The 26,649-nt window shown below is 43.1% G+C and overlaps 1 protein-coding gene across 2 annotated transcripts in view; it reads right to left on the bottom strand.

Moving 5' to 3' along the window:
* LOC117537826 (cadherin-20-like) overlaps positions 1-26,649 on the bottom strand; it is a 61,456-nt gene that overhangs the window by 19,674 nt on the left and 15,133 nt on the right. The window contains exons 1-2 of one of the 2 annotated variants that reach the window (XM_034203205.1): positions 8,068-8,474; positions 2,165-2,474 (exon numbers count right to left, since the gene is read on the bottom strand). In XM_034203205.1, coding sequence (XP_034059096.1) covers positions 2,165-2,383 — 219 coding nt within the window. In that variant the 5' untranslated portion in view covers positions 2,384-2,474; positions 8,068-8,474. Of the gene's footprint in view, positions 1-2,164; positions 2,475-8,067; positions 8,475-26,649 lie in introns of those variants that run through there. The other variant, XM_034203215.1, reaches the window with a different exon arrangement.

Genomic DNA, 26,649 nt, shown 5'->3' with positions numbered 1-26,649 from the left:
CTTTTCTGCAACTTTTCCGGATAGAAAACCAAAAAATAACAAGTGGAGTTGAGTGGAAACACAAGTGTTGTGAGACTGCAAAACGTTTGCAGCTACACACCACTCATTGTTGTCATTGTGGTGATAGCCTCAGCAATCTTCACAATACCTATCATTCCCCGAGCAGCCAGACTATACAATTCCTCCTATCTCTTCGGACAACGTGCCCACCTGCGCTCATTCCTTCAAAATGCGGCGCATCCTAGCTCGGTCCAGGATACATTTTTTAATCAACACCCCATTGTAAGTTTCAGCCCCGTGTCTCGGGGTGATTTATCTCGGGCCGCTGCCTTTCCTCCGCCTCATCTGCCTTCTCTGCACTGATCCTTCCTCTTTACTCCAAACCTATGAAAAGAGTTTGACACTCAGGCTATCAATTACCTGCTGCGTCTCAGCTCCGGCCCAAAGCCCAAACCTCCGACATCCCCACAGCTCTGAATACTAAGCTCCTCAACAGTGGAGGGGTAAGGCTGAGAAAAAACCTCTCCAGCACATGTTTCTCCTGCTTTGTCATATTCTATAATGCCTTTCTGCCCTGAGTGGCTCTCTGGGAAATACCCCGGCCTGTCAGTGTCACTTATTTCATTCCGTTTGGAAAAATGAGGGTGGGCGGCTTTAAAGAGAAATGGTGAAGAAACGGTAAATGGGGAAAGAAGAGGTAAGGTGAAAATGATTATGCTACGGAGACTGTAAGCAGATACAGTCCTTTATGCTACAGTGCGTGCAGAAATCTCTCAGGACTTGTTATTCTGCTATCTGGTTGGAGCACTTGACTTTTTGGAATCCATGTTTTTAGGCGGTGGAAAGGAAGTTATTCCAGAACACTAATTAGGGAGGGTTGCTTCATTTCCAAAGGGGAACTTTTTGAAGATGTTTGGTGCAGGGTTTTAAATGTCGATGAGGAACACATAACCTATTCAAACAATTGGAAGATCAGGGCAAGGTATTTTCAAGAATTTAGGAATAGAAAACTAACGCCTCCATATATAAGCACTGAGAGATGTTAAAAGCAATGCTCTGACACCATGCAAGTGAACAGAGACTTTTTCGAAGGGGTTACATCGGCATTTTTTGTGATGTCATGGCAATTTGTGTTGTAAGATTGTTGTCTCACTACTGATGATGACCAACCTTACAACTATTGATCAAATGTTCAATTAACTTTAGCGACTGAGTGATCAAAGTGCTCCTTTGTGAGTATTTCTTGTCTGCTCCTTTCAGAGCATGTCAGTGGATTGCAGGCGAGGAAGGGGGGGCGGGGGGACTGAGTGAAGCCTCGGTTCGACTCAATTAACTCAATAACTGCTGTTTGGCTGTGGTTCAAAGTGGACAGAGGAGAGACTGTCTTCGTATGGACGCAGTGCAGCCAGGGATTACATTGAGAATTTTATTTTTGCCTCTGCCTACCCATGATGTTCTGTTTTGCATTCATGCACTCCACCGAGCAGCAGATGAGCTCCAGGCGGCTGAGCTCTCCTATAGATCTGTTAGTTTGCCCTGTTTGAAATGTACTGGTTGAATCTCTTTGAAACACCTACACCAAAGCACCCTGTACACCAAGTGGACAGAAAAGATTCTCCCCTACCAGGCGAAGAAACCTCTATGCTTTACTTTTCTCCAGGTTATACCTTTAAGTTTACCTTGCACTGCAGATGGACTTTGAGATGAACGATAAACCATCTAGTCAAGTTACTGGTTTGTATTCGGACATTTTAGCATTTTGTATGGAGTTACTGGAATCTTTGGGCGTGCTTACTGTAGGTGAGTGTAGCACGATCAAAAGAGGTGACTGCTTGTCAAAAACAATGGCGGCCCCCAAAGATGTTAGCATAAACTGCAAAAACATATTAGAACAAGTGTCTCTTCATTTAAGCAGGGCAAAGCATGGCACTGAGGGCTTTTCTCCAAGGAAATACCTTCCCCCTTCGGCCAGAGTTTGATTGTTAGATGGGTTATTCATTCAACTGCCAAGTCATTTTTTAAAGTGCCTGCCCTTTACAAACAGTTCTCAATGACTGCTTCTCTTATTGTTCTGTGTTACAAACCATCTGGTGTGCCGGGTCACCTTTTCATGTGTGTATTTATGGCGCATGTTCTTACAGTTCAGCATGTAGGCAACACTGACCTTTCCAATATAAAGTGGTTCCAGACCGGTGTACTCCTCCAGGACAAAAAACTGGTTCCACACCCAGCCTCTCTTCACCCTCTGCAGCAGTGCTGAGCTGCCTGCGTTTTCCTCCTCGGCAGGTCGACCCAGAATGCTGTGGGGCAGAAGGGTCAACATGCAGAGGGCCACAGGGAGCAAGGTGCTGGCAACTGCTGGAAGATGAAATCGCTCTCCCATTGTTAGGCGCGGAGTAGTATTTCAAAAGACCTTTTCCTTTTTCTTCACGAGTGCAGTTGCCTTCTGGGTCTTTCCGGCTACTGTTGCTTTCCTGGAAGAGAAAAGACAAGAACAGATCAGTCTCGGATTTATTTCCTTTTGGACAACGTCATTCTTTTGTCGTAAACTGAGCCCCAGTCTGTGTTGCACTGTTGGATACCTGCGGATGACACATTTTCGTTGTCCTTTCTCCTGCTTCCAGATTAGCACTGAGTTTTTGTTGAGTTACAATGAGCCTTATCACAGCTGAATGTGATGCAAGGTTGAGGAGGTAATATGAGAGATGAAGAAGTGGGGACAACACGTACCCAACAAAACATCGATGTCATGCTGCCACTATAACAAGCCTTCTCACATCAGGTAGTAAATAAACTCTTAGAAGAACTGGTGATGTCAAGGGTGTATGCAACAGTAACGTTTCCAGTGAGGCTTTGGGGGTAATTTGAGGTTTTACAGGAAGTTACATGCTCAAACTTTTACCATTGGAACAATAGTTGGGTATCTTGAACCCTAACCCTAACCCTAAACACACAACAGCTCAACTAAATGAAATACTGTGGGTTAATTAAGTGTTTTTGAACTTCGGAGACAGCAAGGGAAGTCGTTTCCACACGGTTAAGAAGTTAGCGCAACAGTAAACACATAGACAGTGTTAAATATTAACTCGCCCTGAGTACGAATATTTACCAAAAGTTAGTTGTAATGAACGTGCATACCATTTCCTGTTGCTACATTTCCAGAAACGTTCAACAAACTTTTAAATAGAAACATAACTAAAAGCACTTTTTGGAGGCTGCAGGAAAATGATTGCGCACTTTGCAACCACCAGCCTCAGCCCCTCTTCCCCCTCCAGCTTGGGACAATCAGGCCTTTCACATTGAGAAACAAAAAGTGAAACCACAGTCTATGCCTTCCTTCCTCCTCTTCCTGTCATGAGTTTGCGAGCTCCTTCACACCTCCTGTAAAAGGCCCGGGGGTGTGATGTTCTCAGATTGTAGTGTTTCTGTTAACACCCCTGCGCAGCTTTACTCACATCATGTTCTACAAGTTCCCTTCAGCACTACACAGCTCTCATTACGAGTGTACTGTGTTTTTTTTGTCTCTCCATCTCAGGTTTCTGAAAGCCCCTATGGCATTGCCTGAATGTCAGATTTCTTTTTTTAATACAAACATCATAGGAGTCTTTAAGACGTACGGGTTGAATTCCATACATTTAGTTCAGGAAAGGTGACGCATCGATTGAAGCTAATCAATACCTTTTCATATGCAGTGCATGGCACCTACGCTGCCTATTTCCAGCTTGTTTTCATGTATTAGGAGGACGCACGCATCTGCCTGCCTTTCCAGTGTTAACGAGCTCGGGGGGAAATAGGCGGATTTATGGTGAAAAGGCAGAGAAAGGGGGGATAATGAAAAGAAAAGCCAGGGGGCTGTTAGCAGGGGGAGGTGGAAAGTTCGGGAAGAAAAAGAGACTGTTTGACTCATGGGCTGACTTCATTATGTTTTGTAAGAGAGAGTGCATTGTGCTGCTGTGGACACTCTCTGAATCGTCAAACTCAGTTAATCATTGTTGCAAAAGGCACAAAAGGCAGGGAAGGGTGGAGGGCGGGGCTGCATTGTCAGCGGGAGGCTGGGCCAAGTGTGTGTGTGCAGGCATGCATGTGTCTGTGTGTGTGTGTGTTCCTGGGCCTCTTCTGCTACTTGGCAGGACGGGTGACACTTGACCCCGCTGCACCCCTCTTTTCTGCCTATTCAAGCCGCCTGGTTGCGATTATGAAGTGAAATTAGCTCCCTGTTCTTCGCTCACAAATCCCCGGCCTCTCCTCTCAGCTCCTCCCCTCAAAGGTCACAGCTTGCACCCGAGCATTTTGCTCCATTTTGTCATCCCCAATGAGGTGACATGCTACGTAATTGTTCTGGCAAAACACTTCACACATCTTTCTTATGGCCTTTCGCTTGTTTAAAAAAAAAAAGCAGCTGGTGTTTGTTAGCAAGCTGCGAACCAGGCGATGGGAAGATGGAGGGATGAGGTGGAGGAGACATCATATGACACAGCTTAAGGCCAAGGTATTTTCCCACTGGGCTGCAAATCTGTCTTTGAATACAAAGACGGATTTTGACCAATGTATTACACTTCGGATTTGTTGGCGTGAAAGAAGATTAGATCAAAAGAGAAAAATAAACGTTCGATTTTTACGTTGTTTTGAAAAAAGCCTTAAGGGAAATGTGTTTTTGGAGAGGAAGAGGGACATTGAGTGCCAGTGGAAGAGACAGTGACTGTCAGAGGGAGCAGCTTGTATGACCAAATGATGGAGCATATTGTTGAATCGTCTAACTCCAAGTCCACCTGCTGCTCCAACAAACTGACAACTGACTACATCAAACTGCGAGAGGAAAAAATGTATAGCAACTGCTATTTTTTCTTTCAAAGAGAACAGATCTAGGCGGTCTTTCGTCCCGCAAGCCATCAAACTCCTGAATAAATGATGGCTAGGACGCATTGTTTACCCAGCTGGTCTGGCCCTGTCCCCCCTATTTCGCAAATGAGGGCCGATATCTGGTTTTCTTATGTCTGTTGGTTTTAATCTGGGTCTATGTTGTTGTCAGTGATGTATTGTCTTATCTTTTTTAAATGCCTGTGTGATGTGCTGCAACCCATTTTCCCCTCAAATAAACAAATACTATACTATAGTACGACTGACACATCACCACTGATGCACAACAACTCCCCCCTGTAGAGATTAATGAGAATATTACTGTTTGATCACTTATTACCACTCTTGGATGTATGCTGGACTGAAATGTGTTAAAAGTTGGAAAAAAACTTTGGCTTTGTCAAACTTTTTTCCTATTTCAAAAGTAATGAAAATGTTCGCTATTTGCTCAGATAATTAGACGCCCATGCATCTGAGGAGCTTTATTTAATACATTTTAAAAGTGCTTTTTCTGGTTGATGTGAAAGTAAACTTTAGGTTCAGGCATGCTTACATTTTCTATAATTTTATAGACCAAATGAATTATTGATGAGGGAAAATGGTGAATATAATCGTTAGTTCCAGTGCTAATGTTATCGAAACCCCCAAACAGGTCCCATTCAGTGAGTGGGGTTACCGAGGGCCAACTCAGTGTGTGGTACATTACTATGGGATGGTGCTATGTGGAGCATTATTAAGTGTTAATTTCACAGTGGCCATGTCTGTGCCCCACTCACCTCGGCTCTTAAAGGAGGCCTCCCAGACTGTGGAAAAGGTCCTTAAAGACTGGGTGGACCCATGAAAAAGGTTACACCCACCCCGGCAGGGCAAAACGTCACGGGCAATTTGTTAAACACAATTGATTATGCACGCTGGAAGCCACCGAGAAGGCCCTGTATATTTCTGACCCAGACCAGAAGCTGCATAGATTTGTATTTTTAAGCGCCGGCATGAGAAAGTGTCTCTCAATAAGCCGAGCACAATAAGCCGAGCTGGTGCTGTTACAAAATGTAGAAGCGTTTTCTTAAATACAGCTGCTTCCCGGGTGCTGAGCGTGACGTGCCACATTTCTCACCCGACCGTGGTTTTTTACATTTCTAAATGTTTATTTACTTATTTATATGTAATTAAAGTCTGCTGCAGCACAAACTTTGAATAAGCTGTCCCTGCAGTATCCCGTCGGGTATATAAAGCTAGAATAAAATGACCAGGTTTTCTAAAGCAAAAGGTCTATATTCATTGGGCGCCTGCAGCAGAGACCCAGTTTCCTCAGCCGGCTCTCGGGGACCGATGGCAGCCTTCAAAGGCTCTGTCGGGCTCAGGGAGGTGTATTCTGGCCAAACTCTCAAGATCACACTTGTGTGTGGGTGGTGTGTGTGTGTGTGTGTGTGTGTGTGTGTGTGTGTGTGTGTGTGTGTGTGTGTGTGTGTGTGTGTGTGTGTGTGTGTGTGTGTGTGTGTGTGTGTGTGTGTGTGTGTGTGTGTGTGTGTGTGTGTGTGTGTGTGTGTGTGTGTGTGTGTGTGTGTGTGTGTGTGTGTGTGTGTGTGTGTGTGTGTGTGTGTGTGTGTGTGTGTGTGTGTGTGTGTGTGTGTGTGTGGTGTGTGTGTGTGTGTGTGTGTGTGTGTGTGTGTGTGTGTGTGTGTGTGTGTGTGTGTGTGTGTGTGTGTGTGTGTGTGTGTGTGTGTGTGTGTGTGTGTGTGTGTGTGTGTGTATTCCTATTCCTTCCTCCAACGCTGTCCCCCCTCAGGACAGAGACGCCGGCATGGGGCAGGCTTTGAACCTGCTTCTGTCGTGCTCTCTAATTGTGGGGGGGCTCCACGGGCCTCGTGTAGCTGTGTTCGCCTGCGCCGTGACAAGCGCCTCCCTCCCCGCGGCTTGTTTTACTGTAAGGTGTTTTTAATTACTCCTCCCTCCTTTCATTCTATATCTGCCTTTTGTGTTCTTCAGAAGTTTACTCAGCCCTGATATTTGAACCCTACATTTCATCCAGGCTTCTTTTTTTGTGTGCTCTTGTATCATTCAAACTTTCTTATTTAGTTCCCCTTTAATCCTTTCTCTGCTCCCTCTCTGCACATTCAGTTCATTCATCGCTCGTTGGATGCCATAAAAAGGAGCCTTGTCATTTAGGGAGACATTAAATCACACAAACTGGCATTCATCCCAGCCACTGGTGCATGGAAATGATGTCACCATGCACAAGCGTCATCTGGAAAAGTTTGCAATCAGTGTCACCCTGCCACAATTAAACAGCGGTGTCTTGCGGATGGATCCTTTCAAATTAATATCGAACACCATAATCTCCTTTTTTAATTGCAGGGGGTTTTGTCTAGAAGATTTGGATACTTATCCACCACATGGCTGCAGCAGGAGAATCTCTTCCTCAATAAGACCATTTCCTGGATTACCATTATCTTAACCATGGGCACCATCACAGAATCCTGAAAGGTGTGGTTAATATGCAGGACTGTACCCAACCCTAATTGTTCAGAGGATCCATCACTTCTTTTTTCTGACACTGATAATGGCCAGAAGCGCACACGCCAATCTAGTGTCTTATCTGGAGCTTACAAGACAGGCGATATCTTAATGGGTTTTATAGGAGGGGAAGAAAAAATGAATGTTCTCATCTTGAGAGACTAGAACCTTGGCTCGGGCTGAGGGATGAGGTCTGAATGCCAAACAGAGGTCCGTTAAAAGCAGGTAGGCATTCCTCTGCTCCAGCATGACTTGTTTGAAGTAGCGACAGTGCAGACGTGCTGAGAATTGGAGTCACGCTTTGAGTCAGAGCTTCACAAAAGTTTTTTTTTTAATGTGCCACTAAACCCCCTCCCAACAGAGGAGAGGCTCTCTAAATATTCACCGTGACCTACTTCTGACAGCCAGACATGCGATATGTTTGTTCCTGTAAACATTGTTTTTCAATTAACACAAAAACTATCAATTCGGGGCACTAATGAAACAGTGCTCCCGACCTCGTGTCATATTCATCGCAGCACTCCTTCTCCACTAAGAGCTTCAACGCTCAGTTACCGCCAACAAATCCCCAGTCACCCTTAAATCATCCTCACTGTTTACATCTTGGAAGTATTATTTCTCAATGGCTGTTTTTCAAAACCCACCGGTTGAAAGTCAATGATTATTTTCCTTGTGGCAATAAATTCCATGGCTTACCTTTTACTCCTTTTTCTCAGTCCTTCGTTTTTCTTCTTCTCTTCTCGTTTTCTTTTCCCTGCACGCTCTTAAATGTCCCTTGTAAAAGTTGTGAACACTCCTGCCTGCAGTGCATCTGTTTCCCAAAAGTCACCTTGAGTCCATGCTCCCTCTCAGTGTCCTCTTTGTAAAGTTCCCCCTCACTATCTATATAAGTATATTTCTTCTTCTGCTGCCTCTACACTGTCACCACTGCTTCCTGCCTCTCATTGCTGTCTGCACACTCTCATCCCTGGTGTTGGCTTTCTGGAGACCCAATCGTACTGAAGGACCAATTGTCCCTCTCTTTACAATCAGTGGACGGCCTCCCCCACGTCTCTAGTATAATCCAGCTACAACTTCAAGCATGGGAAGGACTGAAAGGAGGTGGAGAAAGGAGAAGAAGAGGAGGGGAGAGCAAGAGTCGTAGTGGGGTAAATTGACAGCGGGGAAAGGGGTTAAATTACAGCACGAGGGGGGTGGAAATCAAAGATGGGGAGAGGAATCAGGCAAGCGAAGGGATGGAGGAATGAGAAGCCATGAGGTGGTGGGGAATTCTCCTGTAAAGGCATTCCATCTTAGGGAATTTGCAAGTGAAAAAAGCGAGGGTGGAAAACTCAGGGGTGTGTGACGGCTTGGAGTGTGTGTGGAAATTGAGGGTCCTTGGATCACTGACCAGCGAAGTAGAAAACGAGTGTGTGCGGTGGGGTGGATGGGGGGGAAATCGCCTTCTCTCTGACGGCGGCCAACCTGCCCTAATGCATTTTAATGAGTCGGTGTTGTACACGGCTGGACATGTAGAGGGATTTATGGGCATACAAGATTAAGCTTTAAACTGCATTATATTCCGCTGCTGGCCCAGTCAGAGTCAAAGCAATTAGTTTTTCAAATTGGCAAAAAAGATCCGGAGAAATTTGGCGCACGCCAAAACACAAAGCTCGGCGAAAGATTAGTCATGGTCACGGAGATCTGATCCCTGTTTAGTGCGGAGCGAGAAAATAGCAGTGTTTCATTTAAGCAATCATGGAATTAATGCAGCAAAAAGAGGTTTTCAGAGTGGAGTCTCTTGCATATTTTCCTCATGAGGAGAAAGTGAAATCATATTGTAGGTGTACTCAACCACGTTCAAACAGAAATGAGAATATATTACACCGAAGAAAAAGTGTTCCAGGCTGCTGCTCGAGTTCTTATTTTGTTTATCTTTTCATTACATAGTCTAAGCTGTTTACATACTATATTTATAGACGGAATAAAGTGAGGGAAATATCGGCAACAGTAGTAAACTTTTGTTTCCCAACGCCAATTTGGAGGACTTTGACTCTCCTTAATCTTTGACTGATCCTTAATCTTCCTGACAGAGTAATTTGGTTTGTTGTCCGGCTCTAAAAATACAGATGAAGGCTGTTGTCAGCCAGATGGTCAAAAGGTTGTACTTCTCCATCGGTTCAATATGTTATTTCTCTCTCCCACTCTGTCCCTTTCAATATGTCTACTTTCTCATTTGGCAGGTCATTATTCTTACCACTGCCGCCCCTCCTTCCCAACTGCCTTCCCCGTGGTCTTTGTCTCTTTGAAGACCTGACTGGTTAGCGCCCCAACCAATCTGTCAGCAAATGCTTGACTGGACCCCCAGAAAAAAAAAGACAGGGGCTCCCCCCCTTTGTCGGGGCGGGCCGCGGAAAAGGATGGCATTCAGACCCATTGAACAGCACCTTCCATCACTGTGGCAGAGCTGAGGATAATAATTGGCAGAACAAATTGAGGCTATAGGGCTTATGGAGGGGCCTTTTGCCTGTTTAAAAGTCTGTTATGGTGGTAGACGTCTGGAAAACAGGTCCCTTTGGGTCCCTTCACAAAGGCCCAGATCCGCCGTAGAAATAGATTGGATACAGTTATTTTCTTCATGTTGCTGGACTTTGGTTTTGTGATAAAATGCAGGATGTTATAGGGACACGGTGCTTTCACGCATCCGATCAAGTACGCCTACTCAAGGTTTAGGGTTGTAGGTTTGTAAAGCCGTGACGTGTTCGGTCACCTCAGAGTACCTTGTACCGACACAGCAGACTGTTCACGGCTTTCATTAGGCTAACAGATTTCATGGATATTAGAGTTACATTTCCTCTCTGGACAAGTATCTTCTCAATTACCATTTCATTACCACTTCATTAATCAGTCTTACATTATCGTCTTATTCGCTAATTTTTCCCTTAAGCAATACTTTTTTGACTTAAGTGTCTGCTTGCTCTTAATCAAGTATATCGATGCAAATTGAAGGTGGAGGTAAATAATAAAATAAATAAGCAGAGGTAAGCAGGCATTTAATTAAATATTTTTTATATTATAAGACCTTTTGATTTGCATGACTTAGAAAACACAACATTTCAATTTGTTGCAATAACTCCAACTCCAGTACTGCAACAAAAGTTTCTCATTGGTCTGGTTTTATAACAAGCTAAGTAGAACGCGGTCCCACAGAGACATCTCAAAGGTCTGTGAAAGCTGAATAAACACTCCTGACTCTCTCTCCCAAGATTGAAAGTTAAAAATGCTCTTAAAAGTGCTGTGCCTCTGATAGACAATTAAACATAATGACAACAGTTATGGGCACCGGACTTGATGAAAAATGCAGCCCAGGAAGGTAATCCCCTTTTTCTCCGTCTGCCCTTCCTTACCCTCACTCATCATGTAACAGCCTTCAGACGGAACAACCTAAACAAAAATGTCAGTCAGTCTCATGGAGTGTATCACTTTGTCACCACAACCACCGCTAGGGGAAAGCATGAAAGAGGGTTAGGTTTCAGAAGAAGGAGATGAGAGAGCGCCGGAGAGAAGGAGCAAAGCCTCCATGTCATCTAAGATAAGAGGAGCAGCTCTCTTCCCTTCTGCACCAGATTAAAAACGGCATGGGGCAGAACAAGCCTGAGTACAAAGAGCTCCTCTGTGTCTTTGGGGTGTGCAGTCAAGCCTTTTCATGTCAGATTTTTGGCTACAGGTCGAAACAAAGACACATTAGATGTAGGAATGTATTTGTGGTGGGAGATGTACACGTACAAGCAGGATTTGTATACAACTGAAGAAGTAACCTTTACAGCAATTGGTAGAAAAGACAAACGTGAGATGTTTGGTCTGAATTGTGAGAGATCAGAATTGGCACAGGGTCAGAAGAGTGAACTGTGACATTAACCACCTGGCACCATATGGCTTCCTGTTGTAGTACGCTCTTATCTCCGACAAGCTGTGTCTTTCAAGATCCCATATTTCCTGGTGACCTTTTTCACTGTTCCCCCCCTCGCGTGTCTGAGCTACGGCACTTCGCCAGGGTTTTGACTTTCACTCCGTTGGTTCAACTTTGCCATCCGTGCACAGACGCTCCACCGTGACAAGAGGCGGCATTCTGTTGGGATAAAAGGCTCCCCGGGCTGTTTGATGTGGTATTCCAGCGGGGATAGGCAGGGACTTGGCCTTGATGAGCTGACAGGAGCCAAGGAAGACGTGGGGCCTCTGAGCAGCGGGACCACAAACCTCAGGCCTCCGTTGATATTTACCCCTCCCTTTTCTGTCATTCCCCATAACCCCTCCTTTCCGCTCCGTCCCTGTCTGTGCTGCTGAATGCGAAATGAAAGTAACTTTTGAAGTAGCAATTAAGGGGGAGGTGCACATGTGCTGCGACTGATGCCAGATACAAACACAAATGCACACAGAACATGAAACGCCTGAATTATGAATGACCTGTCTGCGATTTGATTCCAGCTTAATTATTTACATATAGCCAACTAAAATAATTGTATAAAATGAAACCTGTTTCTACAAATGAAGTTTTATCCCATTCCGTAGTATTTAAACTCACACAGTGGCAGCTTTTTTAAAACTAAATCAAACAAATACATGGTTCAAAAGGGCTGCATGCCCCGTAGTGAATGCACGCATCTCATATCAGCAGGTTCGGTTGACTCTTCTTCTCTAACCCCCCCCCCCCCCCCCCCCTTTTTCAGAGTCACTAAAACAAGTAGGGCGAGTGTGCACGCTCCATTACACATTTGGTATGCGTGGGGTGTATGCAGAGGCAACCACGTCGAACCAGAAACAAATACACACAGGATAATTGTCTCCTTTGTCGGTTCCTGTGTGTTTGTAGTTCCACACTGATCCAGTGATCAGAGGAAGAAACAGTTCAGCGGGGGTTTAAACAACACCGTCCGCCACTCGCCTTCAAATAAACCTGGCTTATCACAGTGGAAAAAACAGTGGTTCCTTTCAAAGCTACGTGCGGGCAAAAGTTTTCTTTTCCAACTCAATTCAAACAGAGGAAAGGAATATGAGTTATGGCCTGAGAGAGGATGCTGTATTTGTTTCATTAAAGTTGTCTCCTAACTTTTGCGACACTCTACATTAAGCTGTTGCCCTCTTGGCCAATTACTCTTTAACTACTGGTGCATGAAGAAATGTAATTAGGATGGTTATATAGTCCTTCCTCCACCTGCAGTCGGACACACAATGTTTGCAACAGCATGCTCCGATGAATTGTGAGGAGAAAATATATTTTTTTCCTGTCACCTGGCAACTAAAAGCCTCAAAGGACCTGTTAATCTCAAAGGTCTTAGATCAACAAAACCTTTGCTTTGCAGATAGTTTTATTCGAACAAATCCACTATCTGGGGCTCAAAAAAAAGTATTTGACTGTATCCTTTTAAACCCTTTTTACCAAAGAACAAAATCTTGAACACGGTCCAAAGAACTTCCTCCTCTGTTCACTTAGGAGATATTGTAAAGGCTCTCTTGTTGCTGACTTCACAATGTACGGCAGATAAAAGGGGTCTATGTTTATATCATGTGTGGCTTTGTAAGCACTAGCCTGTCTCTGTGCGACCTTATGCGAGTGTACACCAGGACAAACAAGAGAGCATAAGCATTAAACATCCCGTTTGAACACAAGATGATCAGGAACAAGACAGATGTAGAGAAAAAAGAAAAAAAACAGAATGCTGGCATAGAATATAACTCAAACCAATCAGTTATGTCGAAGAAACGTACCAATGTTGCAATTGTTCCGACAGCCCAGCCATTATCCCTAAATCCCAATTTTTTAGAAAATGTGTCCCATAGGACCAAAAACCCATTTGCCCGTTATTCCAAAAACAAATGCCCATTGTTCCCTGCAACAAACCCAGGGCAAATGATTGTGCAAAGTTACAACACATACTCTGCCTCTGATTGGTTTACCCATAGTTCTACCCCCACACTTACCGATCTCCTTCCTTGTGCCAAACTTATCAACAAAGGCAGGAAGTTCTAACCAATTAGAGGCAGAGTTCTTCAAACCACATCACACAGTCATGGTTACACATCTTTGGAAGTCCAAAGAACTTCTATTGAGACTTTCAGTATCTTTAACAACGTCGAAAGCTATATGAGTTGCTGAGATATCATTGTCTGGACTACTCTTATCCTTAGACTTTTGTGGCAAAAAAAAAACGCTTTTGTCCTTTGAAATCGGAAATATATTTCAGATGTAGGTTTCTTGGGAACACTTATGCAGATTTCTTACATTTGCACTGATGTCTTGTACACAATGTGCCTCTTATTTTCTTCCAAATGATTCATGATTTGTATTTCATGATAGTCAGAATGGTGGAACTTTAAATCACATTTCTTGCACTTTTGATGCCTGAGAAGGAATTCATAGCCACAGTTTGTTTTTTACTTTAACACACTTTCAAGTGCATTGATAACTCCTTATGTTGTTTCTTAGCAAATCAAGAGCTGATTGTATTGTTACACTGCTATTGGAGGGACATAAGTAGATGCAGTGAAGAAAGAGGCAATACAATGCTTTTTTCAGGGTGAAATCTGGCATCTGTTTTCCTCGCTGATTTAATAATGTTCCTATTAACACACTGGGGTTGCAACACAGGGGACTTATTTGAAATCATCTCACTGTCTGACTGCTCTGATGACTCTACCGCTGTGTTCAGTCCCACAGAGCGGTGACTGCTGCTGAAATCCGGAGGCGTCTGAGAAATGTCGCCATTAGTTATTTCTAAAAGAGAGTCATTTGTGTGCCGGGTAGACGGGCTGACAGAAACAATCCCAATAATGTGAAGACATTTGACGAAAGTAAAAGGAATCAGGCCGACTCTCCTAATGTCAGAATGAATTGCCATCACTGCCGCAGAGGCTCTGAATGAGGTTTTGAAGATGTGACACTTCTGGGTCTGATTTGGGCAAATTGAATCAGAATTCATTTCCCATGCACAAAAGGGGATAATGTGATACCTCCACATTCCCCGAATTGACATCTGCAATAAAGTAGAGATGCTGTAGCCAGGAAGTCAGAGTGACATGAAATATTAGGAGCACCATATCTGTTTGTCGGAGTACTTCAGTTCAGAACTGGAAAGAGTGACCAAGTGCATTCATGCAGTGCTTGTTGCAAGAACATCCCACTTTTTACTTCCTAATATGGGTACAATTGTTAAAGAAAACAAGGTCAGCAAGTAGTTTGTGTTAAACTCCATTACATTTATATTCTGCAACAGAGCCATGGTAATATTCTAATTGAAAATGTTTCGTTTTTGATGATCTTAGTTGGGTTTAGTTCTCACCTTTCTGCAGTGATATGGAAGTGTACTCCAGGGTATGCTCAGGAAACAATGTGGGACAGGACCAGTTAATCCAAATTTGTACCCAAAATGTTCTGTTTTTGTTTTAAAAATGTGGTTATCAAGACATTGTAGATGTTGGTTTAAAACCTGTTGCACAATTTTTCTCGTTGGACGTCTTCAAAGCAATGTCGTCCCCATGATAGGTAATTATTTTGTGAATTCATAAATTCGAAAAATAAGTTTTGCAACAGACCTGAAACTGTGAAATACTAGTTTGTTGGTCTTCTACATAGTGAAGAACCATCTGTGGCAGTAGATTTTAATTGGACAAATCCTAAACACATTTCCCAGATGGACACACTATAACAGGTAAGAGCAGATAGAACTATTCAATAAAACAAACTGGAAAAAAATCATTACCACCAGTCCTCTGAAACTCTTCAGTTCTTTGGCTCTTCCCACTGAGCTTTAACTCAATCAATGAGATTATTTCCGCCACCAGAGCAGCTCTGTCTCCTTGTAGCCAAAACTGGAATGTGCTCACAGGTTCAATTCCCTCTACAGCCTGCAGACGTCCATCAACAGCCATGTGCACTGTCAAAGCGTCCTTGAGCGAGACTCCAAATCCCAACCTGTTCAGTCATGCAATATGATTCACCACAATCTTTGCAGGATTTCATTATTTCCACCGCTGATATTATGAAGATTAAAAAAACAAAAAAACACTGAAGCTGTAGTGCTGTTCCCTCTCAAAGGAAACAAGGGAGATTTGGGCTGAGTGGATCTGAGGACAGCTGAACCTGCGCTAGTATCTTTGTGTACAGAGTAGGCCAGACTAAGCTCTGCGGCGTGATTCAAGGCGACGCACCAGCAGAGACGAGGAGGAGCAATTGACAGAGCTTTTGTTACATCTTTAATTACAGACCTTGTGTTTGTCTTGTTCAAAGGACGGGCCTTTGGGAGAGGCAGCTCTCTGAGTCTGCTCTGCTCCTGTTTCTGCCAAATGAATGGCCCGACCTCACATCTCCCCAGGATTTATCCTCATCCAACAAAATGCATGGATGGAGAGGAAGTGTTGAATTTTTATTAGCGTGTACACCTGCTTCAGTGCATTTTGCAAGAAACAAACCTGTCATCCTTCACATGCGGAGAGTGAGGATGTCTGCGAAAGGCAAGCGCTGCACGCAGAGTACATGAAGCGTGAAGTGTACCTGGGAAGCGAGGAAGGAGAAGGCGCTCCGTTCGATGCCCGTTGCTTTAACATACCCTCCCCCCCTCCTTCTCAGCAGTGTGCACAGATATGCCTGGCAGGTACAGGTATGGGCTCTGCGCTGCTGCCGCTGCTGCCACTGAGATCAACGGCTGTGTCAAAGGAGATGATCCACGGCTAATATGCAGCTGTCTGACCTTATTACCTTTAGTGGCAGGGCCAGGCTGCTGCATCCCCAGAGAGCTCCTCGGATTCTTCAAAGTGCTCCTCAGGCGCACACTGCACTCTGCAGGCCTCTGTGAATTGACAGCGAGAAATTGACACCATGGATTTGAGCTGAGTCGATCCGGGTTGATGTTGGTGAGCTGATGTGTGGCATGCCAATCGGCCTCTCAGCCTTCATTAAAAGGTTAGCCTTTTAGCAGTTGTCGAAGCAGGCAATTGCTAAATTCGTTAGCTTTGTTAGCTTGTGAGATTAAAACAAAATGTCCAGGGAAAATATGTTCTAGCTAAAAAAAGTGAATGGTGATTGAGGTACAAGATTATTTCAACAAAATCACTCTATAAAGGTTTAGTTAGCCAAATGGACCTGTTTAAACAAACACATTAGCTGTATTACCTCTAGTGGCATATAGCCAGGGAGATAATTGGTGGTATTTTGGTGTCACAGAATAAAAAAATGAAAACAAATAAATCAACAGCAGCTCAATTCATGGATTAACCTGCTGGATAGGCCAGGAGCATGACTTATTTTATACTGAAACAATGCCTGATCCAAGGATTATAGTAATTTAACCATACCAAAATGATGCCAAACTCAAGGTTTATTAGCCTGCCAGAGAAATAAGAAATGCGGAGTATAGGTGGAATACAAATATCTGATATAGTAAAGAAACATTTTCCGTCTTTCTGTCTTTCTCTCTCTGCTAGATCTTGTTACGCTGAAAATTGGCTACATGCTAAGAAGCATTGTCACACGTCCAACACTGATGGCTCAAAAGGTGTCGGTGTCGAGATCTTGTTACGGGAGGTATGATCTATTCATAACAGCCTGTCCTATAGTGAGCGGCTCGGGTAGATTTCTGCTGCTGGTGACAGATAAGTGGGTGGCTGCCTTTGAGCAGGAGTCAGCTCACATCCAGCTCTGAGTTAGAGAGGGACTCAAGTGTAGCTCCACAGAAGTGTAAAGTTCGATTTTGGGGGACCAGATTGTAATAGATTACTACAAATGTAATGCTCTTATTTTCTTCTTACAATATATCAGAAAGTGTGTTTCAATATCCTGTACTTGCTCACACACATTTTAATGGTTATTTGACGGACATCTATCTACTCCTCTCTGAAACTGCTCATGTTTCATGTGTGCAACCTAATTCTAAAATGTTCTTCAGGTTAAAGTACTACACATGCTTCTCTATTGTTTTTCCACATGTGTGTGTAACTACTTACAGTAATATTAGAGCTGTAAGTGCTGTCATAAGGCTTCAGTGCAACTGACATGGTTTTCCCGTGGCAAGATATTACTGTGGCTCGCCAACGTGCACTGATTTATGGCGCAACATTATAAGTTATACATCATTTTTCTATATCATTATGTGGCAAATGTTACGAACATCATATAAAGAACACACTGATAAAGAAATACACTTTGTTTTGTTGAAGTCAAATGTGTAAAACAAAAGTTTGAATGAATACAATGTTCTGACCAACTTGAAATATAAATGCATTTACACATAAACTATAATCCACTATTAATTGTTAAAACAAGTGTTATTGATGATATCCATATTACATGTTTGTATAGTGGTCACTTTAGAAATTCTGAAATTACACATCTTTTTCAACTCTAATTATTCTACCAATTCTGTAATGAGAAAGATTTAAGAATGAATGAGGGCGAACGTGAGAGCTAATAAAGTTCTCTATGAAGAATTAGTAAAGGTGTTGATGAAGAAATGCCATGGAAACCAGCTAATTATTGGATAGATAGAGAACTGGTGTCAGAGCCAGAGGGTTGCAGATTCGTAACCAGCCAGTGAATTCTCAGTCGTAAACGGATGATAAAAAAACATCCTCGAGGTCTTCTGAAGCAGCTTTCATTCCTGATGCTATAAAGCAGCCAGCAGGAGAGAACTGTACTTGTGATGGCCATCTTCCAGATATTTGTGTACTGTGAACTGCAAAGAAATGGCAAGCAATGTTCCCGTAACTTTCCCAAAAATAGTACAGGTGGAAAAAAGGCTAAAGGACAGTAGTGATTGATGAAATGGTGAATTATGCCCCGTAAGCAAAAGTCCTAAAAGCAACAAGTCATAAACTGAGAAAAATAGAAACAAAATGAGAATAATACAATACAAATCTCAGATTTAAAAGAGTAGCAGGAACCAGAACACGATGAAAACAGGCTACCATAATATGAACAGAAGATTTTGAGTTTTAGCTAAAGGTGATTGGACATTCTCTAATTCCTTGGTTTTAGTTTAATCTTATGCCGGCTCTGAGAGTAATAAGCAATTACCGTGTGTTTATCCCCACAACTCACAGACAACTAATCTGCACTCAACAGCCAGGGCCAAACATAATGAAATTAATTGTGAGCATTAAGGCTATGCAACTGGCAGAGAAAGGTAGAAATGTAATGATCCACTTTGAGACAGAAACCTGCCCGAGTTTCCCGTCTCATTGTGAGACTCTAACTATTATGCTTTTTCTCTTTCTTGCTCTGTAGTTCTTTCTCGATGGGAACATCACCCGCTGGTGTTGCTGCAAAAAAGAAAAAAGTATTCCAGCTTTGATCCACATCCACCTCCATCATTTTATGGCTGGCATACAATTGACAAGAAACTCAAAAAGATTGTATTTATGTTTGATTACTTCCAGCTAATTATTTTTGACCTGGTTTTAGGGAAATAAGATTATAAAACTCAATTTAAAAATAAATGATTCGTCCATAATGGGATTATAATGTGCTGTCCTGCAAGCAGGCTATGCTACATTGCACTGATGGGGTAATCTATCATCAGATGGAGAGTAGCCATTGAAATGCAGTTTAAGTTGCAGAAGAATAATGAAGAAACCATGTGAAGGGAGTTTAGAATAATACTAGTTTCGCTTATTTTAAGTATTTATCATTTGTGACTTAAAATCCATCCGAATAAGGTGCATAACACATTTGGTTTGCTAATTTACTCTCATATTAAAGCAATATACAAGGCCTTCTTGCTATTGAACAGAGTGAATTAAAGTGCAGCAAACCTTAAACGGACGTTGACAGAAAGAAAACATTTCAATTAAGTTGTTTATCTCCTGACCAGAGTTCAATTTGAAATGTTTTTGTAGCAATTTTCACTTAAAATCACCAACATAAGCCATTAATCACAGCCCTGACATATTGTGCCATTTTGTAGTTATTTTGGCAATTGTTGAGTCCATGTTGTGTCCACCCATAGACTGTATTGAAAATATTGTATAAAATATAAGTCTTTTTGATGTCACCCATAGGTTGATGAAGAGTTATGTGACACTCAAAGTTGGCAGATTTAGCCGTTGCGATATAGATCAGCAGCTGGCAGCAAAATCATTCAACCTTTAAAAACCCAAATTGTCCTCAATTAAATAGTAAATAGGGTCAAACCGATGAAAATCGAAGATGTTTGAATTAAAAGTGTATCTGCTGTAGCTTCTGTGTCTTGTTAACAGGAGCTTGTTTTTTTCCTCCACCACATCCCTGGTGGCCGTGGTCAGTTAACACCAGCAGGACAAACCCTCTCCTGTTACCGCCAGTCCCTGGAGCGTTTGGCCTGGTTGTCATGGGAGACAGGATGTAGCAGCCTTGTATTACAGCGGGTAGCGATTGTGCTGAAACATGACTCTGCCTTCAATGGCCATTGTTCTCATTCCTCACACCTTGCTCTGGTGGGAGAGAAGCGCCTCGGGGAGGTGGATTCCACTTTCACCTGTGCGCTTGTTCTCAGGGATATAACTAGTGCCTGTTCGGCCTGAAACGAACATCTCCCACTCACATTCACTCGTACTCTACACCTGCTCACACACACACTCGCAAATCACACACTTCTCTGATCTCTCCACATCTACCTTTGGGCCATCGTGATCTTTGCAGAAAACACGCATATTTCACACCTGTCTGACGAGAATTCTGACGCTAACTCATTTGCAGAGGCTCCAACCTCCGTCTTCCTCAAAAGGCCTGTTTTGAGGCGATGTGGAGCGTGGCGGCCTGTTTGACCCTGATGGATGAAATCTGGGCTGGTTTGGGGTGTTAATGGTCTCTCTGACAGCGTGAGGACACTAAGCAGCGCTAATGGCCCTTTTTCACTGGTTTACTTTGCATTAACACAAAAAACACACATGCTCACTCCACAGTCATGTTAAATCATTTTCCAGGGCTTACAGTTATTGACTGGGGGTCAAAGTGTAAAGAGGGTCTCAACATGAAATGTATGAATAAGGACCGGCACACACACATATTGGAGTGTGTGTGTGTGTCAATGGCATGGTGAGTCAGCTGTGTAACTGCACATAATCAGATGCAAGCCTGGTATTGACTTGTGCATAAATAAAGAGAAAGGGCAGGCGTCTTTTGAAATAAACCGAGAATGCAGTTTCCCATTAACTTGCTTGTGTGAATGCATCTCCACACAAGGATACAAAAGCTCACTGCTCTTTGCTTTCCCCCTCAGAGGACAGGGAGAAGCGAGGAGAGAGAGTGAGTAGGTGATTGAATTAATTATGTTTTATCACCTTTTAGCCGATTGAAGTCTACCCTACTCCCTTCAGACAGCTTGTGTTTGTGTCTTCGCGGCGCCAAATGGATCGGGCCTGTCACCCAGTGCAGCACTGCCATCTCTGTTGTCAGAGACTTGGACTTTTGGATCTGAGCGCTCAGGCTGTGTTGTCAGTTGGTGTCTCTGCTGTGTTTGTGTTTTTGTTTTTTTCCATCTTCCATTTCTTTGTCTGTTTCTCAGTAATTCATCTCCATCAAAAAAGGAGCCCTGGGGCCTGCAGTGCATTTCTCACACAGTGAATGATGGGAAGGATTTCTAAAGCCCTGCATGTCTGTCAAGAAAGGTGTGTTGCTACTAGTGTTGTTTACCGAATCAGGTGTGAGTCAATACTGTATGACCAAAAAAAACCATCATTATTTGTATTGAATATTCTATAATTAGCATAAGTGTTCAAAGCCCAAACTGACATCCTCAAGTTGCTATAATATCCAAAACCCCAATATTTTTAAGTTATAATGATGTAAAACTTAGAATATTGCATTTAGCATCACTGTACTTTCACCCTATATCAGTGCATTGTATTCTCACCTACATGACTTGCATCCATCCACCTCCCTGTGTATGTGTTCTCTGTGGCACTGTGATAAACACATGTCGAGACTTCTGTGCGTCAATACGATCGATCGGCTGATGGATCACGCCTGGAGATAAATTACACACTGCCGACAATTAGCTAAACAGGCATTGATCCGTGAACAGCTAACCAGAGAGAAGGGGAGCCTAAGTCAACAAAACCTGACTCGTGAGTGCACAGATTGCAAAACAGAGAGGAAGAAAAGCTGTAAAAAAAAAGTTTCATAGATTTATTGTAGGGGAAGCAGGAAGCCACCCTCGTAGATGACATCTTCCTAACACATGTGACACATCCCAGGTCCCAAACAACAGAATTCCTCGGTTGCTCTGCATGCTAAGGTTTGACATATGGGTTCCCGCAAGATATTGTTTACAAAGAGCTGCTGGGAGCTGGTGTCTGCATGCTGCATAATTCAAACCGAGGATATTTCTCCTTTTGCATACTGCTCAGAGGATTTGCCTCTTTCATGTGGCTCACTGCACTTTTGCAAATACAGGCTTTACAGTAATTACCTACACACCTACAGCATGTGCATAGCTTTGACTCCAAGGCTATTTAGTTATTATTTTAAAATGACAGACTATGCTTGATTTTCTTAGTGTGATGTCTGTAGGCATATGTATGACACTTTTCCTCTCCTTGTTCAGACAGGAATGCAATTACTAAAGACTGTGGTCATGGAAACGGTCTGATTAGTAAATTAATATGCAGTACAAACTTTACACTATTAGTCGGAAGCATGAAATCTGGACACACCATGACTTAAAGTTCCTGAAAGCTATGATTTTGATAGTGTTTTAACCATAGTTTTAACCCAACAACCTCCCAAGTGTCATCATGTTTTGATTCAAATGTTGCTACATACTGATTGGTGCACTCATGCATGGGACATGACCAGACCCCGCCCACTTGAAACCTGCTTGAAACCATGAGAAAAGTACAGACACAAATCTCTTGTGTGGAATCCCATTGAAAGAAGATATTTTATGGACTTGCTGTTGTTATTTCTCCTGTTTGTTACACATAACTTTTCATACAAGAGCTGTTGACTGTTGTAAAAGTCATTCGTCCCCTGAGGATGTTCTTCATTCACATTATTTCGTGCTGCCCACCTATCCGCCTGTGCGTGGCACTCGTAATCACAGTAAAGCGAACCCTCCTGGGTATTATTATGACAATGACATTTGCCAATGGAAGGGCATGCAATCACAATAGATGTTTCCATTGCAGTAAAAATGATTTATAGCAGCTCTCATGGAAATGATGATCCAGAGAGGGCATGTTAGCGAAGGAGGATAATAGCACCCCCGTGCACGGCGGCCGACCCATCCACCATGGAGTGTGGAGCTCAGCCTTGACTGGCTCACAAACCCGGCTCCCCCCCCCGGATGACTGAGCCTCTTGGCCTTCACAAAGTCTATTTCTCCCTCAGATAAACGCTGCTATAAATAAAATAGTACAAAGCCAATCACCTCACTGTTTAAAGAGACGTGCCACCTTCCCACACACGGGACCGTTTGTTTGATCTAATCTGTAGTTTGGTCTGGGACCGTTGGTCTGCTGTTGGCCTGACTGACTGTTGGAGCCTGCTGCTGCTGTGTTTGTTAGGAGACCGAGGCCAGGCTGTGGGTGGCATTTGCCATCGGAGGATATTCAGTGCTGTAGACCAGATGGCCGTCAACCTCGTGTTGATCTTGGAGCGGGGTCTTGCCAAGACCGCTTTCCCCCCACAGCGAAATAAGAAGAATCGAGATGTTAAACATGCGCCCTTCCCCGAGCTGCTGGCCTCAGTGTACCGCAGAGGGATTACGTTTGTATCTGGCGGGGCAGCAGGAGCTGGTACAGGCTGTAATAGAGCCCAAAGGGAATAAGGCTGGCACAGTGATAGGATTCAACAAAATGACAACCACAGGCCCAAGGGTGCCATCTACTTTCTTCATATTATTGAAGAATATTTTTTTTACTCGCTTCTTGTTCGTGGCAAGTTCACTTCTTTCTCTTACAGCATATACTTCTACATCCTCTTTTAGTTTTATGTCTTAATAGGTCAACATCTTAAAAAGAGTTACCTACAATGCAACCTGTTGTCTCTGGCTAAAATATTGGCATTATTTGAAGGTATTCACTTTTTTGCTAGATGAGAGGATCAATACCACTCATATTTGTCCAGTAAAACATGCGATCTTTTCATTTAACCCTCAGCAATAGTGAAGCACACTTGTTTAATTTTGAACCTACTTAAACTTTTCCTTCATAGATCATGGAGAAAAGACTCTTGCTAAAGAAAGACATCTGGTCCAAGTAAACGACATAATCCTGGAAGGTCAGCCATGAGTATTATCTTATCTCCGAAACGTCTGGCAAAATTATCTTTAAATTCCACACAAGCTCCAGCCTATGAGGGGCTTTACTCTCCTCCCTGAGGCTCTGCCTTGGCTAACCGGTGCTGCAAATAATTTTCATTGAAATGTAGCTAAATACAGCCGGAAAGGTCACTAGATTACTCATGTCCCATGCTTATTTGCATATCTGTTACGCAATCAAAACCGCCTCAAAACTCACCTCTTCAACTCTGTATCCATAAGCCCCCCCCCCTCAACCAACTTCCTCCTGACTGCTTTTCTGTTTTGTTTTGTTTCTTTGTGGCTTTGTTTTTGTTTTGTTTGTCTCCCCTCCCTCCCAAATGTAAAGCGTCTTTGGGTTCAAGAAAAGCGCTATAGAAATAAAATGTATTATTATAATTATTAATCATAATCTAATTATAAAAAGGATGGACTGGCTGTTAGTATTTTCCAAGCCTTCATCATCTCTACAGTATATTCAAATCGAGTTAGAGGTGGAACTGAGGATCTAGAACATTGAATAAACACTTGAAGTTATAAAAACAGAATGGGAAAACCTTGAATTTGGAAGTGTTGTCCTGATTTGGGACCGTCAACAATTCTGAATATGTTTGTATGGAGTAGTAGAAGTAAACACGTGTCTTACAAATCCTTTGTTTGGGAAGGATACAACCCAAACACGTGGTAGCTCAGCTCACCGTCTGCAACTTCCTGCCAACATCCATTAATTAAAAACTTTTGGAAACTTTCGAAAGAAGAATGTGTTTACGCCACAATGAGCAAGTCTCAGAAAAAAAGTTGTTAAACTAACAATGTGTAACTGAACACCTGGGAGGAAAAAAATGAAAGCGAAGCACCGTAACAATACATCTGCCTCTTCAGATCCTCCACTGCTGTCCAACCGTGATTACATCTTGACTCCTAATTTACTCCTCTGTCTAGCTCCCTCTCCACACTACTGCATTGAACGCCATTTCACTTCCAAAAAGTTAGTTTGGTGTGTCACTGAGCCTCCTGAATTAGACACGAGTACGCTGCTTTGCCCTCCAATTGCGATCCTTCACCGTAACTCCAGAGCCTATCGTCCTGCCCGCTCCAAGTACCCCTCATTACATGTAATTCCCCCTGCTCCTGGCGACAGAGCCCGTGTGAAGCCGTGGCTGTAGGATGCACTCTAATGTTGACCTGCGCATCTTAACGCCAGGTATTTCCCATCCCTGAGAGGCGCGGCTGTGCTCCTCTGATGCTGCGTCTAATCTATCTGGTCATTTGAAGCTTACTCTGCTGCAGAGGAGCAGAATCTCCCATCTCCTGCCTCCTGTCATGTCTCATGCGAGGTGGGGAGGGAGAATATTGGGTCGCAATCCCTTCTCAGCATGTCTGAAATGGAGTAAGGCTGAGGGGATGGCGAATGGATAAAAACAGCTCAGGAGCAGAATGCTGCGATAAATTCTCTGATCCTCGTCTGTGGGGTGTTTCACTGGCAGACGTGCCTCATCTCTAATTTAGCTTTGGACATCCATTCAGGATGCTTCTTGCATCGTGACACTGAAGGTAATAAAGATCAATAAGAATAGGCCGACAGAAGGTTAAAATACATATGATTACAACATGTATATCTATTCTCCTAATGCATAAGGATAATATTTCATTTAATTTAACAAATATGTTTGTTTAATTAGTTTAATTGATGCATTTTTGGAAGATGAATACTACTACTACTACTACTACTACTACTACTACTACTACTACTACTACTACTACTACTACTACTACTACTACTACTACTACTACTACTACTACTACTACTACTACTACTACTACTACTACTACTACTACTACTACTACTACTACTACTACTACTACTACTACTACTACTACTACTACTACTACTACTACTACTACTAATTATAAAAAGTCATACAAATTCAATTAATATTGCTCAATTCTATCTAAAATATATGAAATAATCTATTCAGGAAAATGATAAAAGACAAATTAAAGAATGTATTAATCTAATTGATTAATTATTATTATTATGTGACGCAGCATCCACACGGCGGCGTACGTTGAAGCTTGCCGGCGGGCGTGTCTGAAACTCGACCAACAACCAATCACATGAATCTCCCGCCCCGGACACACAAGCACGCGGTTTGATTGGCTAGAGCTTGTACTGGGATTTGATTGGCTGACGCTTCCGTCGAAGCTTCAAAAGTTGAACATTTCTCAACTTTTGAAGCGAGCAACGCGAAGCACAATGCAGTTCGGCAAAGCGTGACGGCACCCCATTCAAAGCGAATGGGCAGAAGCGTTGAAGCTTCAACGCACGCCGCCGTGTGGACGGGCCGTGAGAATCTTCCTCCTCGGTCCATCCCTCTGTACCCATGTCTCTCTCAGTGAGATCTGCAGACGTTGACTCCTAGACTTTAAGCTTTTCACATTTCCTCCACATCTCACTGCTGCTGGTCTAAAGATCAGCATTTGAGTGAAATGCGCACTTGTAGTGATTGTTCCCGCTTTGCAAACGTACGTCAAACTTCTCTTAATATTTAGCTTCCTCTCTGTACTTGTGAACTCCTCCCCTCTCCCATCCAACATGTGCATACATCAGCACAAAGCACAGTGTTTCTGAAGCTGGTTTTGTTGTTGTTGTTCTCCGTGGAGGAAAAAGATGAAGAGGCAGAGCAGATGTCAGGATTGATAGCAAGCTTATCTAAACATCATTGATTTCACACGTTCTTACCGGGGCCAGCACAGGTTGGTTTCCTCCTCCAATGCCAAAGCATTTCACAGAGTAGCCAGGAAACTTGTCAGAGTGGATAATACTGATAAGAAGACACAAAAAAGCTGTCCGCCCACACCTTTCCCACTACCCTTCAATACATTTTTAAAAAGACGAGAGAAGGTTACTTTCCACTTTTGAAGCAGGACTCATCGGCGTGCATGTGAAAAGGAAAATAAGTGAACATGGAGCAGAGGAACAAAATATAATTGGCGTCCAGCTCTAAAACCCTGTGTGGACTGCACTCCT

The sequence above is a fragment of the Gymnodraco acuticeps genome, unplaced genomic scaffold (assembly GCF_902827175.1).
Source record: "Gymnodraco acuticeps unplaced genomic scaffold, fGymAcu1.1, whole genome shotgun sequence".
NCBI lineage: Eukaryota > Metazoa > Chordata > Actinopteri > Perciformes > Bathydraconidae > Gymnodraco > Gymnodraco acuticeps.
The sequence above is the reverse complement of the archived record's forward strand: the minus strand, read 5'-3'. Positions and strand labels throughout refer to the sequence as shown.